General features: G+C 39.3%; 1 protein-coding gene across 1 annotated transcript in view; it reads left to right on the top strand.

The window, feature by feature from the left end:
• Positions 1-1,714: 1,714 nt before the first annotated feature.
• The window catches only part of LOC129042606 (carbonic anhydrase 13-like), a 38,440-nt gene continuing 16,577 nt past the window's right edge, over positions 1,715-23,577 (top strand). Inside the window, exons 1-4 of the mRNA XM_063668748.1 lie at positions 1,715-2,125; positions 6,948-7,145; positions 15,585-15,703; positions 23,124-23,219. Of these exons, the coding sequence (XP_063524818.1) occupies positions 1,858-2,125; positions 6,948-7,145; positions 15,585-15,703; positions 23,124-23,219 (681 nt within the window). The 5' untranslated portion in view covers positions 1,715-1,857. The remainder of the gene's footprint in view (positions 2,126-6,947; positions 7,146-15,584; positions 15,704-23,123; positions 23,220-23,577) is intronic.

The following is a 23,577-nucleotide window of genomic DNA, read 5'->3' as shown; positions in this document are numbered from 1 at the left end:
ATGATCTAACTAGTTTCCTATGAAAGGTAATTTGATTGTGCCAATACTTAGGTTGCTGTTTTAGAAAATTATATAGACTGCGCTATGAATTTAAACAAGAAGGAACTTGAAACCACTACTGCAAAATTATAATTGAGACAGTGAAAGAGATCAGACCTAACCAATTCCATCTTATTTCTAACTTCCAAGCTGTCCTTATTCATTCCTAGGCATAGGCTGAACTAACTTTGAGGAGGAACATAGTTTATAGTTTAGAACAAAGACAATAACAGCCCTTTCCCAAAACAAACCTTCTTGCCAGGGGACTAGACCGCCTTTGTAGGACTAAAAAATTAGTCAAAAGATTAGAAATTATGGTTTAGGAGTTACACAGCTGAAGGCTGTATGATTCTGACCCTCCCCAAATTGCTCCTGGGAATAACATCACTATTGTAAAGCCTAAGACCAGTGCTTGAGATATGTTGCAGACCCTGCACTTGATGGATCAGCAGGCACCACCCAGCTCGATAAACTGGCTCATCTGATCCCATGGCCCCCCCCAGGAACTGACTTAGTGCAAGACTGCTTTGCGTCCCTGTGATTTCACCTCTGACCCAAACAATCAGGTCTCCTGACTTGCTGGCTCTCCCCCACCCACCAAATTGTCCTTAAAAACTTTGATCCCCAATGCTTGCAGAGACTGATTTGTGTAATAATAAAACTCCAGTCTTCTGCACAGCCGGCTCTACATGAATTACCCTTTATGTATTGCAATTCCCCTGTCTTGATAAATCAGCTGTGTCTTGACAGCGGGCAAGGTAAACCCATTGGGTGGTTACAAACTGTGTACCCAAGCAATAAAAGTAACAATTTGGGAAGTATTTGAAAACCACCGACCCAAATTTCTTTAACAATTTTGATCTATTCAGTCATTCATCCATTCATGTAACCACTATTATTGGGTATCGAGAACTAATATTTACTTAGAACGTTAAGAACATTATTCATCTTGACATACCAAATCATCCAAGTTACTGAAAATGGGTTTACTAGGTTCCTTACAAAGAGGTTGCTTGGATTTATAAAATATGAGGTAGTTGACCCGAGACAAGGAGGTAGAAAGTGGTTCATGTACATGATTTTTATTTTTCACTTTGAACCCAGAACACTCACGACTCCAGGCCAGAAATTCAAGGCTCTGCGGCTAGTTCTGATTCCAGTCCTTGGGTAACAAGCCCACCAAGCATCCAGAAAAGATGTCCTGAAAACCTTTCTTGCGGGGTCAGGAAGTCAGCACAATTTTGGGACCAAATCTCAACAGCTGGTTTTGGTTTCCTCACTCACCAAGCCACAAGCCTGCAGAGTGAGAGGAAGAGGCAAGGAAAGGATGAATGGGTAATGGAGGCAGCCCAGGACGGGGAGCCGGTCCTCTCTAACAGCGACCCCGCCCGCTTTAGCTGTGCGACCTGGGGCAGGTTACCTAGTGTCTCTTTAGCCACGTGTTTCTCGAGGAAATGCTGAGAGGATCTAATGAGAAGACGTGGGTAAAAGTCTTAGCTAAGACCCTCGCCCACGATAAGCCCTTAATAAGTAGTTATTTTTCAATGGTGGTGATTACCATCGTCATTATTGTTTTGTATTTGTAATCACCACTGCCAGGACCATCACCGACCTCTTCTGCGCCTCCACGGGGATCCCCACCTCCCAGCCTGGCAGTTCCAGGCTCTGGTGACTCATTTACTTCCTGGAAGCCCTCTAGGCGACACTTTCCTCTCCCGAGTGACTCCTTCTCAGAAGGCAGGAGATTCCCCCCGGAAACCTTTCTCTCTCCGTCTCTCTCTCTCTCTAACTCAAATATCTCATTACCGAGTCCAAACTATGAACGACTCGCGCCTAGGACTCAGCCAGCGGCGCGGGCGCCTTCCCCGCACCCCTCTGCCGCCTGGAGGACGCAGGCGGGAGCGCCCCGGGCCGGGTTCACGGTCTCGCACTCCGGCAGCCGGCGCCCCGCGGTCCCGCCCCAGCAGGCTCCCTCCCGGGCCCCTCCCCGCTCCCTCCGCTCTCTCGCTGCTCAGTCACATCTTCCCCTGCCTTCCACCCCGAGGGACGATGTTGAGGCTCAGCTGGGGATACCGCGAGCACAACGGTGAGAGCCTTTTCCTGATCCAAGGCGGGCTTTGTGCGGGGGGCGAGAGGACTAGCGCGACGCCCCTGCGCTCGCCGACCACACACTGGGCTCGCACATTGAGAAACTTTTCGGTTCCTCTTTAAACTAAGCAGCACAACTCGGAGCCCAGTGCAGGCAGCAGAGAGCAGTCTTGTCAGGGTAGACGGGTTGTTGGTAGTGGATGTGAGCGATGGTGTGTGTTATCTCTATCAGGATTCCCCAAACTCCCAAGTGTTCATACGTGTGCGTTCACCTTCATCTGAAAAGCCAAGGACTTTGCCTAGTAACAGCCACTTATCAATTACAGGCTTGGAGATTAGAAGTCTGATGACACACTTTAATGAAATAAGGACAAGTTCGCTTTCAGTCTTTTAAGCTCACTATTCACTTAGGAGAAACAAATCATAGAAAATCTTTGAAAATATATTTAGGAAATCTTAGCTTGCATTGTGACACTGAAGATTAAGTTGGCTTCGTGGCAAACAAAATACTGCATGTTTCCTAATAGCTGTTACTGTAAATATTCCCACAGTAATTTGCAGTTGGCTGACTACTAATGGGGACTTTAGTAAGGGTTCAGGTTCTCGCTGGGAAATGAAGTTACATTGTGGGCCACTTCTCCACTCTTCTTCTCTTTCCACGCTCATCCTTGCAGGGTGAGCAAAGGATTACTGAAATTATAATTCATTGATAGAAATGTATTAATAGGATAAATAATAATGACATACACTTTTCTTCTTGTATATCACACATCATCAAAAGTAAAACATTTTTTCTTGTTCCTACGTTAAACTGAACTGATTGTTTAAATAATCATTATTTGAAATAATCGCAGTGACACCAAAAAGCCTTATAGTGAATAACTGTCAAAATTAAGGCTTGGTTTAGCCATTCCTCAATGTGCATATATTTCAAAACATCATGTTGTACACATAAATATATACAATTTTTGTCAATTTAAGAAGTAAATACATAATAAAGAAAAAAATTAAGGCTGTGAATAATAATACTTTCCTTCTATTAGCATGTACATGATTAAACAGTATAGAATGGTCAAATTTTATAGAAAGTTTAATTTCACAAACTAACAGAAAAATTCCATTTCTAATTGTAACCTGTTTAATTTCTAATTGTAGCCTGTTTTTAAACATGCTAGTTTAAAAATGGGAGCAGGTGACATTTATAACTTTAATAATAAAAGGTATATAGTCAGATTTCTTCTTGATTAAGGCCATAATTATAATCTTACATTTTGCTAATTTCCAGTGAATGTTTAGGGGGAAAATATGACAAATCTTTTTTCATTTCCCTCTCTGCTGAAGTCGTTTTTATTAGAGTTATTTAATAGTCATTGAGTCCCAACTGCACCTTTATGGTAGTTAGGAAGAAGAAGGGTATTTCAATCAATGGATATTGATTACTCTTTAGTAGGTTAGAAATTATTCGCCTGAATGAAGCTTATTTCAGGAATTTTAAAAATTCATCTTAGCAAAGCCATTAATAAGGAGTGATTTTGTATTTCTGTTAGGAATTGTTCTGTTAGGAATTAGCCATTCCCTTCTTTTAGATGCAATCTCTCTCTGAATACAACATCCTTACTTAAAGGTCTGGTCTTCAGAGAAAGATTGGGAAAATCCTATTGGAAATGTATTATCTACTAACCAGGCAAGTTTTTTGTTTGTTTCTTTATTGTTTTTGAGATGAGTCTTGCCCTGTTGCCCAGGCTGGAGTGCAGTGGCACTATCTTGGCTCACTGCCATCTCCATCTCTTGGGTTCAAGCGATTCTCCAGCCTCAGCCCCACCAAGTAGCTGGGATTATAGGCACGAGCCACCATGCCTGGCTAATTTTTGACTTTTTAGTAGAGACAAGGTTTCGTCATGTTGGCCTGGCTGGTCTAGAACTCCAGACTTCAAGTGATCCACCTGCCTTGGCCTCCCAAAGTACTGGAATTACAGGCGTGAGCCACAAACATTGGTAAAACCGGTGACTGAGCAGATAAAAGGAAACTTAAGCTGGGAATAGCAACACTGATAAAACGAAACATCAAGACTTGAAGCCCTGAAAGGGTACTGCCTTCACAAATAACTTAGGATTCTTCCCCTAACCTTTGACTACTTTATTATGTTTAGTTTAGGGAATGTGACATCACTGAAAAGTGTATATCACTGTAGGTATTTAAAAGTTCCTAAATCAGTTGAGCAACCACCACATATCTCTAATTAAGAATTATGCTGGCCGGGTGCGGTGGCTCATGCCTGTAATCCCAGCACTTTGGGAGGCCAAGGTGGGTGGATCACCTGAGATTGGAAATCCAAGACTAGCCTGACCAACATGGAGAAATCTCGTTTCTACTAAAAATACAAAATTAGCTGGGCGTGGTGGCACGTGCCTGTAATCCCAGCTACTTGGGGGGCTGAGGCAGGAGAATTGCTTGAACCTGGGAGGCAGAGGTTGCAGTGAGCCGAGATCACGCCATTGCGCTCCAGCCTGGGCAACAAGAGCGAAACTCCGTCTCAAAAAAAAATAAATAAATAAAAGAATTCTGGTGGCTTCCACCTGTAATCCTAGCTACTCAAAAGACTGAGATGGGAGGACTGCCTGAGGCCAGGAGTTCCAGACTAGCCTGCAGGGTCATGGGGGGGACAAGGAGGAGGAGGAGGAGGAGGAAATTTTTTTTGGAAAGATTGAAAAAGGGGACCTCTTTAAGAGGCAGGGTACTGAACTGACTATGGTAGTTACTAGATAATATTGGGAATGTGATACAAAGTATTATTACTTTTATTTTATTTTGGTTTGACTTCTTTTAAAAATAGTTCTGTTTATAAATGACTGGAAATAGGAGAGCAAAGCAATTAGGAGAAGAAAGCAACTCTATTGATTGGAAGAATGTCACCTGCATGTTGTGACACATGCATTGCGTATTTGAAATTGAATTTTTGTTAGGTTAACTCTTACTTGGTGGCAGTGAAATAGAAGGCTTTTTCTGAATTAAGGGGGAAAAAAGATCTAGGTTATATATAGAAAAAGTACTCAGAAAGATGGTAAAAGTATTGAATAAACAAGGCTTTTTCTGTAATACATTCTAAGCAAGGACTTTTGATGCTCAAGTGGCTTTGAAGTCCAGTTTGTCAGATGACATCTTTTAAGCTGAGTGTGTAGTTATATATTTATGCTATGACTTTTTGTGCCTGAAGGATATATGAAAGAATGTATGTATGTGTGAGTTCTCTTTTGCAAAAATGAGGCATAGTAAGCAGTATTAGATTTAGAGTTTGGGCCAGGCATGGTGGCTCATGCCTGTAATCCCAACAGTTCAGGAAGCTGAGACATGCAGGTCACTTGAGCCCATGAGTTTGAGACCAGCCTATAGTGAGCCTTTCAACAAAAAAAAAAATTTTTTTATAAAAGTAGCTGGGTGTGGTGGTGCACACCTGTACTCTTAGCTTCTTGGGAGGCTGAGGTGGAAGGATTGTTTGAGTTTGGGAAGTTGAGGCTGCAGTGAGCTGAGATCACACCTCTGCATTCCAGCCTGGGCAACAGAGCAAGAACCTGTCTCAAAAAAAATAAAAAACATTTAGAATTTTATGCTTTAATGTTTGTTGATGATTGTGATATATTGCATTTCTTTAAATATCACTCTAAATTTTATCATTTTAAAATGTTTTTGGTTGCATTAGTACCATGTTTAATTAATTGTCATGCTATGATGTTTTAATTAGTACTTAATTTTTAGTGAAAGATTGGTTAGCAAAGTAGGTGGGTAAACCTTAGTCAGTAGCCCAGTGTAGGTGGTGATAGCTGTATAAATTTCAGGAATAGTAGAGAGAATAAGAACCTATAACCTATAAAGTGACTCACATCTGTAGAATGACGTGGAACTTACATGAAACTACAGCTTTGCTGCTGATTTTGAGAGGCAAGACTTTATAGAGTCTTCCAAAGAAGTGAAGAGGATTGAAAAGGGAACTGTCAGCTGATTGGCTCGTTTCAATTTCCCTAACATGTCTGATTTGTGAAATTGATACGATTTTGACGTTTTGAATAGAGGACCAGGATGACACCTTTCTCTTGTGTTGAAATTCAAATGTAACATTGGCAAAATAACCATAGAAGAACCTTCTGAAATGAAGAAACAGAGAAATAAATTACAATCTGACTCCACTGCAGATAATCAACAATATTACGTTTCCTGACACAGTGCAGCCATTTTATTTGGATTATCCCAGGTGAAAAATTTGTATGTTTCCTTGGTATGCCTGTTGCACATCACAAGTAATTGAGTGGAGGCCTGAGTGACACTAGAAGATAGCACTGAGTGATAGAAGGAAGAATAAAGAAGTAAGCACAGCATCTTTAAGAATGACACCCTTTCTTTGCTTTATGGCTTTCCCAGCTTTTTTTGACTCTTCCAGTCTGCAAACTTGAACTCTGGAGCAACAGCTCATTCTTGGAGCTGAGACTGAATGTCATTGTTTTCAATGATAAATTGTATTATTGTTTTTAGTTTGGTAGAAGGTTACCTTTGGAGAGTACTTTATAAAATTTACAGACTCTTTTGTCTACAAGCGTTACTTTAATTCTGAACATGACTTAAGGCACACCAAGAGTTTCCCACATCTATAATAAAAACAACTAATCTTGTAAAAAAAACAATTAGATGCCAAGGTCCTGAAGACAAGAATCTCATTTTATTAATCTTTGTGTTTTCTTCAATTTCAAGCACAGTGCGTTATACTCAATGTATGTTTGTTGAAGAAAGAACTTATTTAATCCTTTTCTTTTGGTCCTATGTATTGAAGGTCGTATTCACTGGAAGGAATTTTTCCCTACTGCTGATGGTGATCAGCAATCTCCGATTGAGATTAAAACCAAAGAAGTGGAATATGACTCTTCCCTCCGACCACTTAGTATCAAGTATGACCCAAGGTCAGCTAAAATCATCAGCAACAGCGGCCATTCCTTCAATATTGACTTTGATGACACAGAGAACAAATCAGGTTGGCTTTTCTTTTTTTGTGTGTGTGGTGGTGGGTGAAGGATTTGAATGATTAGACTACACTCTTTTTTTTTTTTTCTTTTTTTCTTTTTTTGAGACGGAGGCTCGCTCTGTCGCCAGGCTGAAGTGTAGTGGCGCGATCTCGGCTTATTGCAACCTCCTCCTCCTAAGTTCAAGCGATTCTCCTGCCTCAGCCTCCCGAGTAACTGGGATTACAGGCGCACGCCACTATGCCCAGCTACTTTTTTTGTATTTTTAGTAGAGACAGGGTTTCACCATGTTGGCCAGGATGGTCTTGATCTCCTGACCTCGTGATGTGCCTGCCTCGGCCTCCCAAAGTGCTGGGATTACAGGCGTGAGCCACCGCGCCCAGAATACACTCTCTAATCTTTCATGTTTTGCTTTTGCTAGACCTGGAATTTGTCAAATTGAAGCATATTTTTTCTTCGTGTGAATTAAGATATCTTGTTATATATTTGAACCTTCAGATAATCTTAACTTAAAATAATAAAGAGTATTTGGAAAAGGATATGTTGCATGATAATTTAAAATTGACCTTAGCTTGTTATGATAACTTCACTTAGCATTTACCATTATAAAAATATTGAAGTTTAATAGTTTTTATAGATATTTCATGATTTGTTTCTGCAAAGTTTTAGCCATAATTATTTTAGCATTATTTGCAAACCTATAATGCCATTTAGTACATGCTTTAATAGAAAAAGGTTAGTTTAAAAAAAATCTTATTCTGTTACTTTAATTGCCAAAGTAATATCCACTCATAGTAAATAAAACAATATGGGAACATATGACAAATATTAATGTCTCTTTCTTCCCACAATCTCTCCTGAAGTAACTAATGTTATTTCTTCCATAATATTTCGGTGCTTAGTTATGTATACATACATGTGTATCATCCTTGTTTTGCATTTTCTTATTAAAAATACATTTGGAATAATGCTATATTACTCTGAAATTTTTTCCCGTTTAAAAATATTTTATAGACATCTTTCCAGATTAAAATATATCTTGTTTAAAAAGCTAAACTGCAGCCGGGTGTGGTGGCTCACATGTATAATCCCAGCACTTTGAGAGGCTGAGGTGGGAGGATTGCTTATGTCCAGGAGTTCAAGACCAGCTTGGGCAACATAGTGAGAACTTATCTCTACAAAAAATAAAACATTAATCAGGCATGGTGGGGTGTGCCTGTAGTCCCAGCTACTCTGGAGGCTGAGGCAGGAGGATTGCTTGACTTCAGAAGGTCAAGCCTGCAATGAGCCATGATAGCACCACTGGACTCAGCCTGGGTGACAGAGCAAGATCCTGTCTCCAAAGATAAAAATAAAAATAAAATAATTTTAAAAGTTGAATTGTATTAGCTATGCTTGTATCGTAATTTATGTACCATTCTGCTAACAATGGATGTTGAAGGGAGGGAAAGTAGAAGCTTAATTTTTTAAAAAAAATAAATGCATGAAACTTTTTTACTGTATATTCCCTATTAGTACTTTTTTCTAGAACATGTAATCATTTCATTTAATGATTAGTTCTTGGGATAGTGTCTTTCACACCGTGAATAAATAATGGACTCATAGATTATTTGTTAATTTATTAAGTAAGTGATGAAAAAACATTTCCTTGAAATGAATGTTTAATCCTTCTTCAGACTATCTACTGCCCAAGCAGAGATTCTGCCCAAGGTATCAAGTTTAAATGTAAGATGAGATAAAATATTAGAGAGAATCATGTTTGGAAACACTTTTTCGGGCCTCTGACAGATTGTTTTTATTTTTAATCTAAGATCAGGATGATGCTGTATTTGCTATATTAATGAAAAAATATAGTTAATTTTTAAAACTCCTTAATTGAAAGAAAGTTTTTACTTATTAATTGAGCCTAGATTTAGATTAGTAGTAATATCTTGTATTTATGTAAAGCCTTATTGTTAGTAAAAATTATAAGCCCAACCACATTTCTTCTTCATATTTGTCAAATTCATAAAAGTGGTAAGATTTTTTTCTTTTTTTTTGAGACGGAGTTTCACTCTTGTTGCCCAGGCTGGAGTGCAATGGCACAATCTTGGCTCATCGCAACCTGTGCCTTCCGGGTTCAAGCAATTCTCCTGCCTTCGCCCCCCAAGTAGCTGGGATTACAGGCATGCGCCACCATGTCCAGCTAATTTTGTATTTTTAGTAGAGACGGGGTTTCTCCATGTTAATCAGGCTGGTCTCGAACTCCTGACCTCAGGTAATTCGCCCGCCTCGGCCTCCCAAAGTGCTGGGATTACAGGTGTGAGCCACTGCGCCCGGCTTTTTTTTTTCTTATTTATTTATTTATTTGTTTATTTTTTTTTTTGAGACAAGGTCTCACTCTGCTGCCTAGGCTGGAGTGCAGTGGTGCAATCATGGCTCACTGCAGCCTTGACCTCCTGGGCTCAAGCAATCCTCCTGCCTCAGCCTCCTGAGTAGTTGAGACCACAGGCAAGTGCTCCCGTGCCCAGCTAATTTTTGTATTTTTCATAGAGAAAAGGTTTTGCCATATTGCCCAGGCTGATCTTGACCTCCTGGGCTCAACGGATCCACCTGCCTCGGTCTCTCAAAGTGCTGGGAGCCACCACACTGGCCTAAGTAGTACATTTTCATCAAAGCATTGTAAAAAATGCATAAAGACAAATAAATAGATGGTATTTTCAACTTTTTGGAGGAAATGCCAAGTAAGGAGGGACCTGGCCTTTTATATACATGTTCAACTATATTTCTTTCAACCCCTCGGTTTTGTGAATCTATGTTAATAAAAATGGTTAAGTCAGGCATGCTGACACACACTGGTAGACCCCACTACTGAGGAAGGAGGATGATTAGTTAAGCCCAGGAGTTTGAGGGCAGCTGGGCAACATAGGGAGACCCCATCTCTTGTGGTTAATGTAATAGATATATTGTGAAGGTGTCCAAGTCTTCTAAATACAAAGTTTATACCACCCATAAGTGTAGTTTGTTACTGTTTACAATATGTCAAACATTTAAAAAGTGAAGCTGTCTCAGAAAATAAAAAGATAAATAAATAAAAAAATAAGGCCTCGTGTGGTGGCTCACATCTGTAATCCCAGCACTTTCGGAGGCCGAGGTGGGCAGATCACCTGAGGTCAAGAGTTCGAGACCAGCCTGGCCAACATGGTGAAACCCTGTCTCTACTAAAATACAAAAATTAGCCAGGAGTGGTGACACACACCTGTAATCCCAGGTACTCAGGAGGCTGAGGTAGGAGAATGGCTGGAACCCAGGAGGTGCAGATTGCAGTGAGCCAAGATCATACCACTGCACTCCAGCCTGGGCAACAGAGCAAGATTCCATCTCAAAAAAAAAAAAGTAAAGCTACTCATTCCTCATTGAAGAATGAGAAATGATGACATTTTACTTCATCTAAAACCTTAAGTATATTTTTTATAAATGCAGACATTCATAGTGTAAAAATTTTCTACTCTACTTTGCTTTGTGAGAACCCAGGTTTCTCTCTCTCTCTTCTGTTTTTCTCTTCCTGTCATTTTCCTTCTACTTCGGGTTAATCAGTGAAATCAATTTATGTTTCCGGATTTGACACTTAGTCATCAGTAGTGTGTGCTCTTTCTTTTAAATGAAGATCCTTTTCCTATCTAGTTCACAATAAAATTACCAGGATTAATTGAAAATATCCATAAAGTAGTTTGTAGTCCTCTAAGACAGTAGCTATGTAAATATGGGTCATGATTCTTATTCTTTTTTTCTCAAGATAAACCAAAAGAGATTGTTTCATGGTGACTTGGGAGATTAAATCAGTTAAAAAGAAGAAATCACCATAGTTAAACAAGTTTTTGCTGGTTTTTTTTTTTTTTTTTTGATTTTTGGTAAACTATAAAAAACACAAAGATACTTTCTGTAGCAAACCACATTAATTTGAATAAAACAGTTTCCATTTTGTAAAGAAGCCATTTTTGACCAGGATTAACCCTGAATCCCACCTCAGGCATGTCAATAAACCACAGGCATGAAATCTTCCTCATAGTCCTTGGAGGGAGTGTTTGGCTGGACACATCCATGCTCCGTAGTTAAACCTTTAGAGTACTACCCAAAAATCCTTTCAAAAGGGAGCAAAAGGGAGGAGGTGGATGTGAAATTTTTCCCTTCCTTCCTCCTTCCCTCCTTCCTCCTCCTTCTGCTTCTCTCTCTCTCTCTTTCTTTTCTTCACTTGCTTTGTTCCCAGGCTGGAATGCAGCTGCCCAGCCATAACTCACTGAAGCCCAGAACTCCTGGGCTCCACTGCTTCTCCCCACTCGGTCGCACACTACCATGCCTAGCTCATGAATTTTTTTTTTTTTTTTTTTTTTAAGACAAGGTCTCACTCTGTCACCCAGGCTAGAGTGCAGTGGTGCAATCTCAGCTCACTACAACCTCTGCCTCCTGGGTTCAAGTGATTCTCCCACCTCAGCCTCCTGAGTAGCTGGGATTACAGGCGCATGTCACCATGCCCAACTAATTTTTTGTATTTTTAGTAGAGACAGGGTTTCACCATGTTGGTCAAGCTGGTCTCGAACTCCTGGCATTTTTAGTAGAGACAGGGTTTCGCCATGTTGGTCAAGTTGGTCTCGAACTCCTGGCCTCAAGTAATCCACCTGCCTTGGCCTTCCAAAGTGCTGGGATTATAGGCATGAGTCACTGTGCCATGCCTGGCTCATGAAATTCTTCAGGAAGACTTCCAGTTGGCTGTAATATACAGGGGAAATAGTAGTTTGAAGAAGAAAGACAAGGCTGTTCTCACCTGAGCTTCTGGTCTTTCTGGACTCAAACAGTATCTCGCTGCTTTGGGAACCTCACCTGAGGCCCTACCACCCTTGCTATGGCTCCCAGGGCATCCTGGAGTTTTCCTAACACAGAACTCTCCAAATTATGTTGTAACTGCTAGTTGGCTTCTCTGTCTTTCCATTTAGCTAAAGCTCTCTATGAGCAACAACTATGTCTTACTTACCTACCTAGCATGGTGCCTGGCACATGGTAGGTGCTCAATACATGTGTGTTTAAGTTACAAAAAAAAAAAAAAAAAAAAAAAACAACACTTGTATGATGGAAAGACATGGAAAATACCATGACATAGCATTAGGGTACCTTAGCATACATAGATTAACTCTCAATAAAATTACAAACCACCAGAAATCAATTAATATTTACCATTTACCACTTAAATAGTTAAGCATTATTCATTGCTGGAACGTTTATTTTTAAAAAATATGTGGTACTAATTTTTGTATTTTATAAATGAAATAGTTCTTGGATTATAGTAGGCGCTCAATAACAATGAGTAACTACTACTACTAACAATAATGGTGTGTGTTCTTTTTGTGGATAAAACACGTGTGCTGAAATTTTAAAAAGATATCAAAAAGAAAGTTGTATTCTGATTAAGAAAGTCCTGCTAGGAAGAGCAGTAACTTGATGAATTCAGTGATTGTTCTTTAATTTTTATCTCTAGAAAATGCCAATTTCTCAGTCATGCTTCCATTATCTAGTTCTAGGTAACTGCCTGAAGTCAAACAAATTATTCAAAAGATCTTACGCTATATATTCTTAAAACAAAAACAAAAACAAACAACAAACAGAAAAAGATTTAGTAGGTGGACATACCATAGGTGTATAATCCCCCCAGGAGCCAAGATAGCTAGGAAATGAATTGGTAACCTATGACAATGTGACAATTATATAAAGCTCTATTATGATTATTTGTTTCCTTCACTAGACTAAGTTTCTTAAGGATAAGGAGAAACTTGTTTATCATTGAATATTTAGTATTGAATAATTGCTAGCCCATCGTAAGCTCTTAATAATTGTTGAATGAGAGAGTAGCTTGGTGTGTATATGCTCTGAGTAAAATAAGCCAGATTTAATGAAGGTTCTTCTGGCTCCCTAAATAATGCATGGTCCTACTGAGTGGGAACATCTATGTCCTTTGGTTTCTCTCTCTCTCTCTCCCTCTCTGTCTTTCTCTCGGTATAATCCTGGCAGATTTGTGCTCTTGGCTCTTGTTTCTCTAGATTCCAAGCAAATTGCAGATGTGCTGTTCATGTATCTTTACTTCAGAGAACAAGTTTACCATAAAGTGATTATTCTCAGGTCCACTAGTCCTAAGAACTTAGTTTTTAGTGATTCCCAGGTAACTTCAGTAGCATCCCTACAAACTAAAATTTGTGTAAGAGTGCTTTAACAGGTGATGTCTCTTATTTTATCTTGGTAATATTAATTGATTCAAGTACTCTCTGGGCACTGGAGATACAGGGGACCAAAACAGTTTCTGCCTTAGAGGAATTTGTATCCTAATTGGCAGAGAGTAAATGCGTGAGCAAACAGATCCTGTTGCCAGCTTGCTTGTCATTCAAGACAGCTGACTACAGTGTAGTTTAGGAAAATGGCTAGGGTTAGCAAATTACCAAAATTTTTAAACAGTCAAATTTAAGGCTGGTATGGTGGCTCACACCTGTAATCCCAGCAATTTGCGAGGCTGAGGCAGGAGGATCACTTGAGACCAGGAGTTTGAGACCAGCCTGGGCAATATGATGAAACCCCATCACTGCAAAAAAAAATACAACTAGCTGGACGTAGCTGTGTGCGCCCGTAGTCCCAGCTGCTGGGGAGGCTGATGTGGGAGGATTAATTGAGGCTGCGAGTTTGAGCCCCACTGTACTCTAGCCTGGGCAACAGAGAGAGACCTTGTCTCAAAAAAAAAAAAAAACCAAACCCCAAAACACTGCAACCTCTGCTTTCTGGGTTCAAGTGAGCACTTTTGGCTAATTTTTGTATTTTTTTTTTCTTTTTGTAGAGACAGGGTTTCACTGTGTTGGCCAGGCTGGTCTCAGACTCCTGACCTCAAGTGATCCACCTGCCTCAGCCTCCCAAAGTGCTGGGATTACAGGTGTGAACCACCACACCCAGCCAAAATATGTATATATAATATCTCTATATACAGATATTAAATATCAAATATATAAAATATATTTATATTAAATGTATACATATTAAATGTATATAAATATAAATACATATGTAAATAATAAGATGGGGTCTTGCTATGTTGCCCAGGCTGGTCTTGAACTCCTGGGCTCAAGCGATCCTCCCTCCTTGGCTTCCCAAATTACTGGGATTACAGGTGTGAGCCACCATGCCAGGACTGTTCATGGAAATTTAATAATGCTTATGGTATATTTAGCTTCCAGTGCTTCCTGATTCTCCCATATGCTTTAAACATGCCCAATAAAGATTAATTAGGATGAGACAATTTAGGACTATGTTTTCTATTAAGAAGCTTTTCTATATACTTAAGATATGATTTATTGTCATAGTTTTAGAGATCATATTTACTGAGGAAATTACTCAAATGTACTTTGTCAAAGTGACAAAGATATGACAGATTTTTGAAAAATTATTTTTGTCCTATATTTCACATTTCCCCAAGAATATAGAATTTAAGGACAAAAGGTGTGCTTGCTTTGCCTGTTTTTACAGTAAAAAACTGTGTTGATTGTGATGACTGTGTGTCGGGTAGTAATAAGTGCTTTGTGTTCAATTTTTCTTCTTTTTTAATGACAGCATTAGGATGAGATCCTATTACTATCTTGTTTTTACACTTGGAAGATAAAGCCTAGAAGTTAGGGTTTGTGGCCAGGTGTGGTAGCTCATGCCTGTAATCTTAGCACTTTGGGAGGATCGCTTGAGACCAGGAGTTTGAGACCAGCCTGGATAACATAGTGAGACCCTTTCTCTACAAAAAAAAAAAAAAAAAAAAAACATATTAGCTGGGTGTAGTGGTGCACACCTGTAGTTCTAGCTACTTGGGAGGCTAAAGTGGGAGGATAACTTGAACCCAGAAGTTAGAGGTTGCAATGAGCCGTGATTGCATCAGCTTGGGCAACAGGGCAAGACCTTGTCTCAAGAAAAAAAAAAAGAAGTTAGAGTTTGTTCAAGATCACATAATTAGGGAAAGAGAGCATGAGTGTAGGCCTTCTAATTGCTGAAGCCTGTGCCCTAACCACAATGCTGCACTGCTCTACCAAGCTCAAACTGGACCGCTCTGCGTGTCACATCCTTATTCAGACAGGCTGACGTATCCTCAGGTAAACACAAGCATTCTTTACCTTTCAGAAGTCCTAATTTCTATGCCTTTCTAACCAGTATGTCTGTTATGATTTCCCAAGTGTTCCATAAAAATCTGTATTGTGGATGCTTTAAGCTTTTAAAAATGTTCTATTTTCAATCTACAGATATTTAAAAGTGGTATTCTTGACAGCAAAGCAAATGACACATTTGTAAAAAATTCCTTGGAGGACATGAATGTATGGAGTAATTCAGGGAGATGTTGTGGTTTGAGCAGCTTATGTAAATATTTTTTTCTGGCTAACAATATAAAACATGTTGTTGTTTAGTTCTGCGTGGTGGTCCTCTCACTGGAAGCTACAGGTTACGGCAGTTTCATCTTCACTGTGGGTCTGCTGATGATCATGGCTCCGAGCACATAGTAGATGGAGTGAGCTATGCTGCAGAGGTAAGCCATCAGACATATCTGTGATTCACCGTTTTCCTGCATGGTGGGATTTAAGGGGTACAGAGACAACTTTACTGATTCCAAATAGATCCTGAGCCAATTAGGTATCTTAGTGTCTGAAATTGCTTTAATCATTCAATATGAGAGTTTATGAATATGAGAGCTTCAAATGTTGCCCTCCTAAGCCTTAAACCAACCCTGAGAGCTTAGGGTTATATGTTCCCATTTTAGAAATGAGTAAACTGGTTGCTGGAGAGATTAAGTAATTTATCCAGCTAGGAAGCATTGAGACAGGTTTAAATCTAGATCTGTCTGATAGCAAATTACAAATTGCTTCTCTCTACTGAAAGGCCAGTGAGAAGAGAGAGAAAGAAACATTTGTCTTATGTCCAAATGTGGTCATATTTCATCCAGATACAAATATCCACTAATATGTAAAGACCACATTAAATAGGTAATATTTAAATAGGTAAATGGCAAAGTTTCACTGAGGAAAAAAAAAGACAAACTCTTCTAAACTCTATACTTACAGGTATAAAATAAAAATCTCTTATTCAGCTTATTGGTAAATCATAACACAATAAAGCATTCATTGAGTTGTTCCTACTCCTTTTTCCTTATAATTGTATTCACTAATAATACTCTGTGGAGGATCTGGATTAAAAAAATGCTCTACTTCTTTTAATCCTCTGGTTAAAGAACAAAGCATAATAAGCTTCAAGTTTAATATGATTAAATATTACTAACACCTAATTTACCATGAGATGAAAGTGAATTATATGACTCAATCAATACTATTCACGTGAAAATAATTTGGTTTCTGAGTTGCCTAGGCAAGACAGAGCTAAGTTATCAGGCAAGTGCAATTTTTCTTCATGTTCTCATGGTTACTGAGCTGTAGAGTTTAGATGCCCCATAAAGCCCTGCTGTTCAGAGAAATCCAACAATCAGAACTTTTTTCCAGTTTCACTCTTCCATTGACATGTACCTCTGCCCTTTAAGGTTATCCTCCAAAACATTTGCTTTGCCACTAAATCACTTGTGTTTGAAGCCAAGTAGCTTTAGGGTATGGAACCTTCTCTGTCCTCAGGGTAGAGAAATAAAATGTACATACAAAGGTTTTTTTTTTTTTTGAATATATATTATTTTTAATTAGTTACAAATTTATCTTAGAAAAAAGTAGGAGTTCTACTTGTAAGAGCCATTTTTGTGAGTTTGGGACAATCACTTTACTTGTCTTGACTTCAGTTTCTTCATCCAAATAATGAGGATATTACCAAATGATCTGCAAATCCAGTGCCCACTCCCCCACACCCACTCTAATACTATGGTCCCATACTCTTTTAAAATGAGTCAAGATAATAAAACTGTTAATTAAATGTACAATTATGTGACAAAGTTTTTTATGATGGTGGACAAACTATGTCAAGAAAGTTGAAAGTGGGACTGCTGAATTTGTATAAAGTTTTATGTTTTGAATATAACATGTTCTAAATGTCAAAAGTGCCCTCGGGACTAATTACTGGTTGCTTTGGATCACTGGTCTCTCATTTTCCTTAGCAACTCAGGAAAATTGGTCAATGCTGTGTGTGGTTACACCGTGTACTTTAATAAACTTGAAAGTACTACATCCTCAGAGAGGCTTAGGTTTTCTGCCAGCTGGCAAGTCGTTTCCTGAAAAGGGTCATCCTGACATATGTCAGAGGCTCAGAGTCCTTACCTGCAGATCAAGGGCCATTTTTGTAGATAAAGACTTTTTTTGTTGTTGTTATGCAATAAATCATTATCTTTTATTTTTTTATTTATTTTAAAGCAAACCAGTGAAGGAAAGGACCAAAACCTTTGGTTCACTTATGTATTTATGAATGGAAAAAATTTGTAATGCAAATTTCACTTATTAAAAAACTTAGGTACAACTTACAACATTCCAGATAATTATTTTCCCTTCTTTTGTTTCACATGGAGACCTTGGAGACTCAATTCATGTTAAGACACCTAAGTATGAGTCCTCCAGGTGAATATTACACAAATCGGAAGTATCTTGGAATTTTTAAGTATATTTCAAGACATATATTTTTATGCATGCTTTAAACAAACAGTATTTTTTTTTTTTTTTGAGACAGAGTTTTGCTCTTGTTGCACAGGCTACAGTGCGATGGTGTGATCTCAGCTCACTGCAACCTCCGCCTCCTGGGTTCAAGTGCTTCTCCTGCCTCAGCCTCCCGAGTAGCTGGGATTACAGGCATGCGCCACCATGCCTGGCTAATTTTGTATTTTTAGTAGAGACAGGGTTTCTCCATGTTGGTCAGGCTGGTCTCGAACTCCCAACCTCAGGTGATCTGTCTGCCTCGGACTCCCAAAGTGCTAGGATTACAGGCGTGAGCCACCGTGCCCGGACAGTGTGTGTATATATATATATATATATATATATATATATATATATTTTTTTTTTTTTTTTTTTTAAATGAGAGAATCTAACAAAGAAACTATGACCAGCACCAGCATTGAAAGATAAAGCTTTGTGGATAAAGCTTGGAATAGATTTTCTTTTTTCTTTCTTTTTCTTTGAGATCGGCTCTCGATCTGTTGCCCAGTCTAGAGTGCCATGGTACAAACATGGCTCACTCTAGCTTTGACCCCCTGGGTTCAAGGGATCCTCCCACCTTAGCCTCCAGAGCAACTGGGACCACAGGTGGGCACCACCACATCTGGGTAATTATTTTTTATTTTTTGTAGAGACAGAGTCTGGCCATCTTGCCTAGGCTGGTCTGAAACTCCTTGAATGCATATTAAAGAACAGTATACAATTCCAAGGGTGGGTGCAGTGGCTCATGCCTGTATTCCCAGCCCAGGAGTTTCAGACCAGCCTAGGCAAGATGGCCAGACTCTGTCAATGAAATAAGAAATAGTCTGGAATGCATATTAAAGAACAGTGTACAATTCCAAGGTTGGGTGCAGTGGCTCGTGCCTGTAATCCCAGCACTTCAGGAGGCCAAGGAGGGATGATTGCTTCTTATTTCATTGGCTTATATATTCATTCATTCTTTCACTCAGTAAGAATTCATTGAGAATCAACCATGCTCCTAATCTTTACACAGCTTACTGATGCTTACCCTGAAAGGAGTGCAGCCTCACACATATTTGAGGTCAGAAAATGCTGCCCTGTGGGATAGGCATCCGTTTTAAGTTAAACCTGGTTTAACTTAAAACCTGGTTTGGATGAAGGGGAGGGAACCAGGTCAAGTGGGGAGACAGCAGTGGTTTTGCATAAAATCATGTGTGAGGATGTGGGTTGGGAAGGAGGCTCACACATTTGAAAAACAGTATGGCCTTTAACAGTGTAGTTAGAGCATGGAGAATGAAGGGGAGAGTTGTCAGAGGCAAAGTTGGAGAGGCTGGGAAGGGCCTGATCTTACTGAGGTAAGTCCTGGTAAGGTTTATGAAGGTGATTCTAAGTGCAATGGGAAGCCACTGAAAGGCTTTGCATTGGGAAGTGGTGATATTTGCATTTCAAAAATAATTCAACTAGTGTTTGAGAACAGATTGGATGGAAGCAGGAGTGGCTAAGGGGAGCTTTGGAGGAAACTTTTGGGGAAAGTTCCAGGCAATAAATGAGAGTGCAGGTGGAGGCTGGCTGGCTGGCAGTGGCAGCTTTAGTGGCATTTGTCGTTTGGTGGGTTTGAGAGTGAGGGAGGGCAGGATCCATGTTTCTGGGTTGAGATAGGAAATGCAGATAGAGAAAGTCTGGGTCAAACCTCAGGATTGGTGGGGTGGGAGAGGTAGACAATAAACAAATAAATAAATGGTGCATGGTAAGTTCTTTGATGGGAACAATACCATGTGATCTGGTAGAGGGGCTGAGGGCTTAGGAAAAGCTTCTTTGAGGTGATACATGAATTGAGACTGAATGATAAGAAGAAAGCACTATGACAAAAATCTAGAGAGAGCTTTCCAGGAAGTGGAGCAGCAAGCACAAGTGCTCTAAGGCAGGGAGTGAGGCTGGCATGTTCAAGAAGAGAAAGTCATTGGCCTATTAGGATTGGAATTAATGAGAAAGGAAAAGTTATGTGCTCTGTCCCAGAGAGGCAGGCAGGGACCATGCCACATCGGGTGCTGTTGGGGATTGTAAGCAGTCTGAAGTTTATCTGTAACGCAGTGGGAAGAAGACAATGAAAGGTTTTGATCGGGGAATGACATGTTCTGCTTTATATTTTACAAAATATAACTAGCTGCTGGGTGGAGAGGAGGCTGTTGTCAGGCAAATGTTGATGTAGGGAGAAAAACTAGGTTATGGAAGTCATTCAAGTGAGCAGTGACAGTAATTTGGACTCGGGGGGTGGTGGAGACCAAGAGAGCTGGACAAATCTATGATGTTTGGGAGATAAAGTCAATAGGGTTTGCTGATGAGAAGGATGTCATGATTGAAGGAAGGAAAAAGAGGAGTTTAGAAACACTCTTAAGGTTTCGGTGTAAGCATATCAGAGGCTGGTGGTGCCATTTACTGAAATGTGCAAGTCTGGGAAGGAGAAGGTTGCAGAGAGGAATTCACTCTCTGTTTTAGACAGGTTAAGTTTGAGATGTCTGTTAGGCATTCTAGGCTCATGTTCAAGTAGGCTATTGGATAAAAGCTTCCAGTTTAAGAAAAGGTCAAGGCTGGAGATGGGGGCATTTCGGAGTCCTTGCATTTGGTTTCACGTTCAAAAGAACCCCTTTGTGCTCAGCTCCGTGATTCCAAGGAGTTGATTAGTTTTTCCAGCCACTTTTGTACGAAGTTCATGATCATCATCAAGTTATGTTCCCTTGTGAGTAAAAAGAAGAAGTGAAAGAAAGAAAAAAGACATTTAAAGTTGCAACATATACAACTTTAATTTTAGGCCTTATATGATGGTTTATAATATTACAGAGAAATTAAAGTGATCTGAATCAAGAAAAGTTTTATCCCAAACGTTAGGCATCTACAAAACTAGGCTAATCGTCCATTCTGTGTTTGGAACTTTATCTAATGGAAGTTTAGGCAGACTATATAGCAAGCATTTTAAATATGCAGCTAATAAACTGATTTCAACATTCATCATGGATTTTTGACATAGTATTTGGCAGTATATTCTGCATACCACTAATATGCAATTTGAAACTGCTAAATTTTAATATTATTATTTAGAAATTAGTTGCCAGTAGGGAAGAATCTAATTTTCATTTTTGTAGTGGTTACAATTTCTTGTCATTCAGCTCAAATCACTGCTCTTGTTATTGTTAGTCAGGAAATGTGAGTTTGCTATTTTTTTAAAGTTTCAATTACAATATAAATGCTAATAGAAGTGGTATCAATTCCTCTGTGAAGGTATTGTTGCCAGTTAAGTAAGGTGTGTAGGAGAGAAAGAAAAATATTTTCTTGGCCTAGTTTCCCATCATAGTTTAAATAGTTGTACTTTTAACTAGCAGAAGGGTGGTTATATATAGGATATATATATGTCCATTCATCTCTCTTTAGTTACACATTCATTTTTTGATCAGTTCTGGTTGTGATCCTAACGAAGTCATTCTATATCTTTCTCTCTTTGGTCTCATCTCTTACTGAGAGAACTGGTGCATTGGCACGGAGCCACTTAAAACAATTTTAACATCCTTATCAGCCCTTCCCTGACAGTGAATGTCATCTGTCTCATGTGAGCCAAATGAATTCTGTTTCATCACTCGGTGTTTTCAGGTTTCTTTCCTCCCCCAACTATCTCACACCAACTTGGAACATGGCACTACAGGAATCCACTTTTATATTACTAGCCTGATATTGCACAGTCTTCCTTGATCGTTTGTGGATGGTGCACTGTTTTATAGTTGACTGTTTATGATAATTGTTATCTATCCAGAAATTATCTCCTATAAATTGCCTGTAAGACATAGAGTTATATTTAAAGGATGGGATAAACATGTATTTGAATATGCTAAATCCTCTCTGTAACAGTCAGCTAGAAAGATGATTTGGGCATGAAGGCTCACATGAGAATTTCCTCCCTGATAAACAAAAGGGATTCATTAGAAGGAGATCTTGTCTGAAGCATTCCCTCATATCAGGTCCTTGGACACCATGGCTTGATCACCATTTATGACCGTAGCTAAATCTTTTGGGCATGTCGTATTGCCCTTTGGCTTCTGTCTCAGTTTGTCCTTTTGGGGAAGACTCCCCAAAAGTGTTTTCTCCTTTATCATTATTCTGAAATCTTTCACACTTGTGGGTGTGTTCGAGATACTGTATTGCTTGCAATGGTAAAACATTTAGGATACCTTTTGGTGTTGCATAAGGCCACTTGCATAAGAGTAGAGTTGTGAGGGGTGGGTGAAGTCTGTTTTCCAGAGTTCCAGGCCCCCCACCTCTTTCCCTTCCCCCTTGTTTTATCCCCCTCCTTAGTAGCACCAGCTACCCTCCTGTTTTCTACCTCTTTTTCCCCCATTGAAACTTGCTCTCAGCAAAGTATCTAAACATATTCATAGAACGTGGTAAATGTATCAAAATGATAAGCATTTTTATGTGTGAGATGACAAATATGTTAATTAGTTTGATTTAATCATTCCACATTTACACATATATTAAAACATTACATTGTGCCCCATAAATGTATACAGTTATGATTTGCCAATTTAAAATGCTCTTAATAAAAAAGTTTGAATGCTACTTAAGATGATAAGGAGACTTTGTGTTTTCAAGCCATAAATAGTCTTAATATGACAGGTAGTAAACATTTAACTGGGCAGTTTTAGAAACAGCCTCACTGTCCTTGGTAGCGGGATTGTCCTGGAAAACCTACTGTGTAGGAGGTTGACTTCTCCACCCACCTGTGAGCTCAGGCCTCTTCCATGGACTTTACTGCCAGCTGGGATCTGATCTGAGGCTGCTCCATTGCAGTCTCATCTGTGGAAGACATGGAGGAGTCTCCAGTTACTTGGGAGCAATGGCTGGAGTTTGTTAGGGCTGGAGGGGCTGTGAAGGATGTTCAAGGCTTTTTAAAAAATTTATTTATTTTCTGAGACGAAGTCTCGCTCTGTCGCTCAGGCTGGAGTGCAGTGGCACAATCTCAGCTCACTGCAACCTCCACCTCCTGGGTTCAAGTGACTCTCCTGCCTCAGCCTCCTAAGTAGCTGGGACTACAGTCATGTACTACCATTTCCGGCTAGGATGCTCAAGGCATTCTATAGAGTCTTTAATATAGTGCACCACAGGCTAGTTAAGTGACTGTGATCCTTCACTGCATGAACTTTCACTTTTGGACAAAAATAAATAAGAGGATTCTGTCCAAGATTCTTGTGATAAATACATTATACATAAGTGTACCGCACCAGAAAATTTGTAAATGTTTTATTTGCATTTATGTTTTTCAGGATGTCTAACAAAATATTCCTACTATGTTGTATATCTCCCTTTCAGCTCCATGTTGTTCATTGGAATTCAGACAAATACCCCAGCTTTGTTGAGGCAGCTCATGAACCAGATGGACTGGCTGTCTTGGGAGTGTTTTTACAGGTAAGAATCTACTGTTTTCATTTTAAATGATCAGCCTTGTTGAAGAAAGAGCTTCAGTCACGATGTAGACATTCAACCATCTTGTTTAATAGTAAACTCATTTTAGGTGTAGCATTTTCCTTTTGAAATGAATATTTAAAAATTATATATTCATTTAGGAGTATTGTCTTATAAGTCTTCTTATTGTCCATTGATCATTTTTATGTGAATAACAATACCAGCATCAACATCAAGAATAGCAGCAGAAATAACAACTGAGATACTGGAAGAAAACATTTATTCTGGGCTCTTCCTAATTGTATACTATTGAGGACAGAATAAAGTTCAAGCTCCTGATTCTTGAAACACTCATCTCACC

Source organism: Pongo pygmaeus, chromosome 7 (genome assembly GCF_028885625.2).
Source record: "Pongo pygmaeus isolate AG05252 chromosome 7, NHGRI_mPonPyg2-v2.0_pri, whole genome shotgun sequence".
Lineage (NCBI taxonomy): Eukaryota > Metazoa > Chordata > Mammalia > Primates > Hominidae > Pongo > Pongo pygmaeus.
Note: the sequence above shows the minus strand (reverse complement) of the source record. Positions and strands in the feature narration are given on the sequence as shown.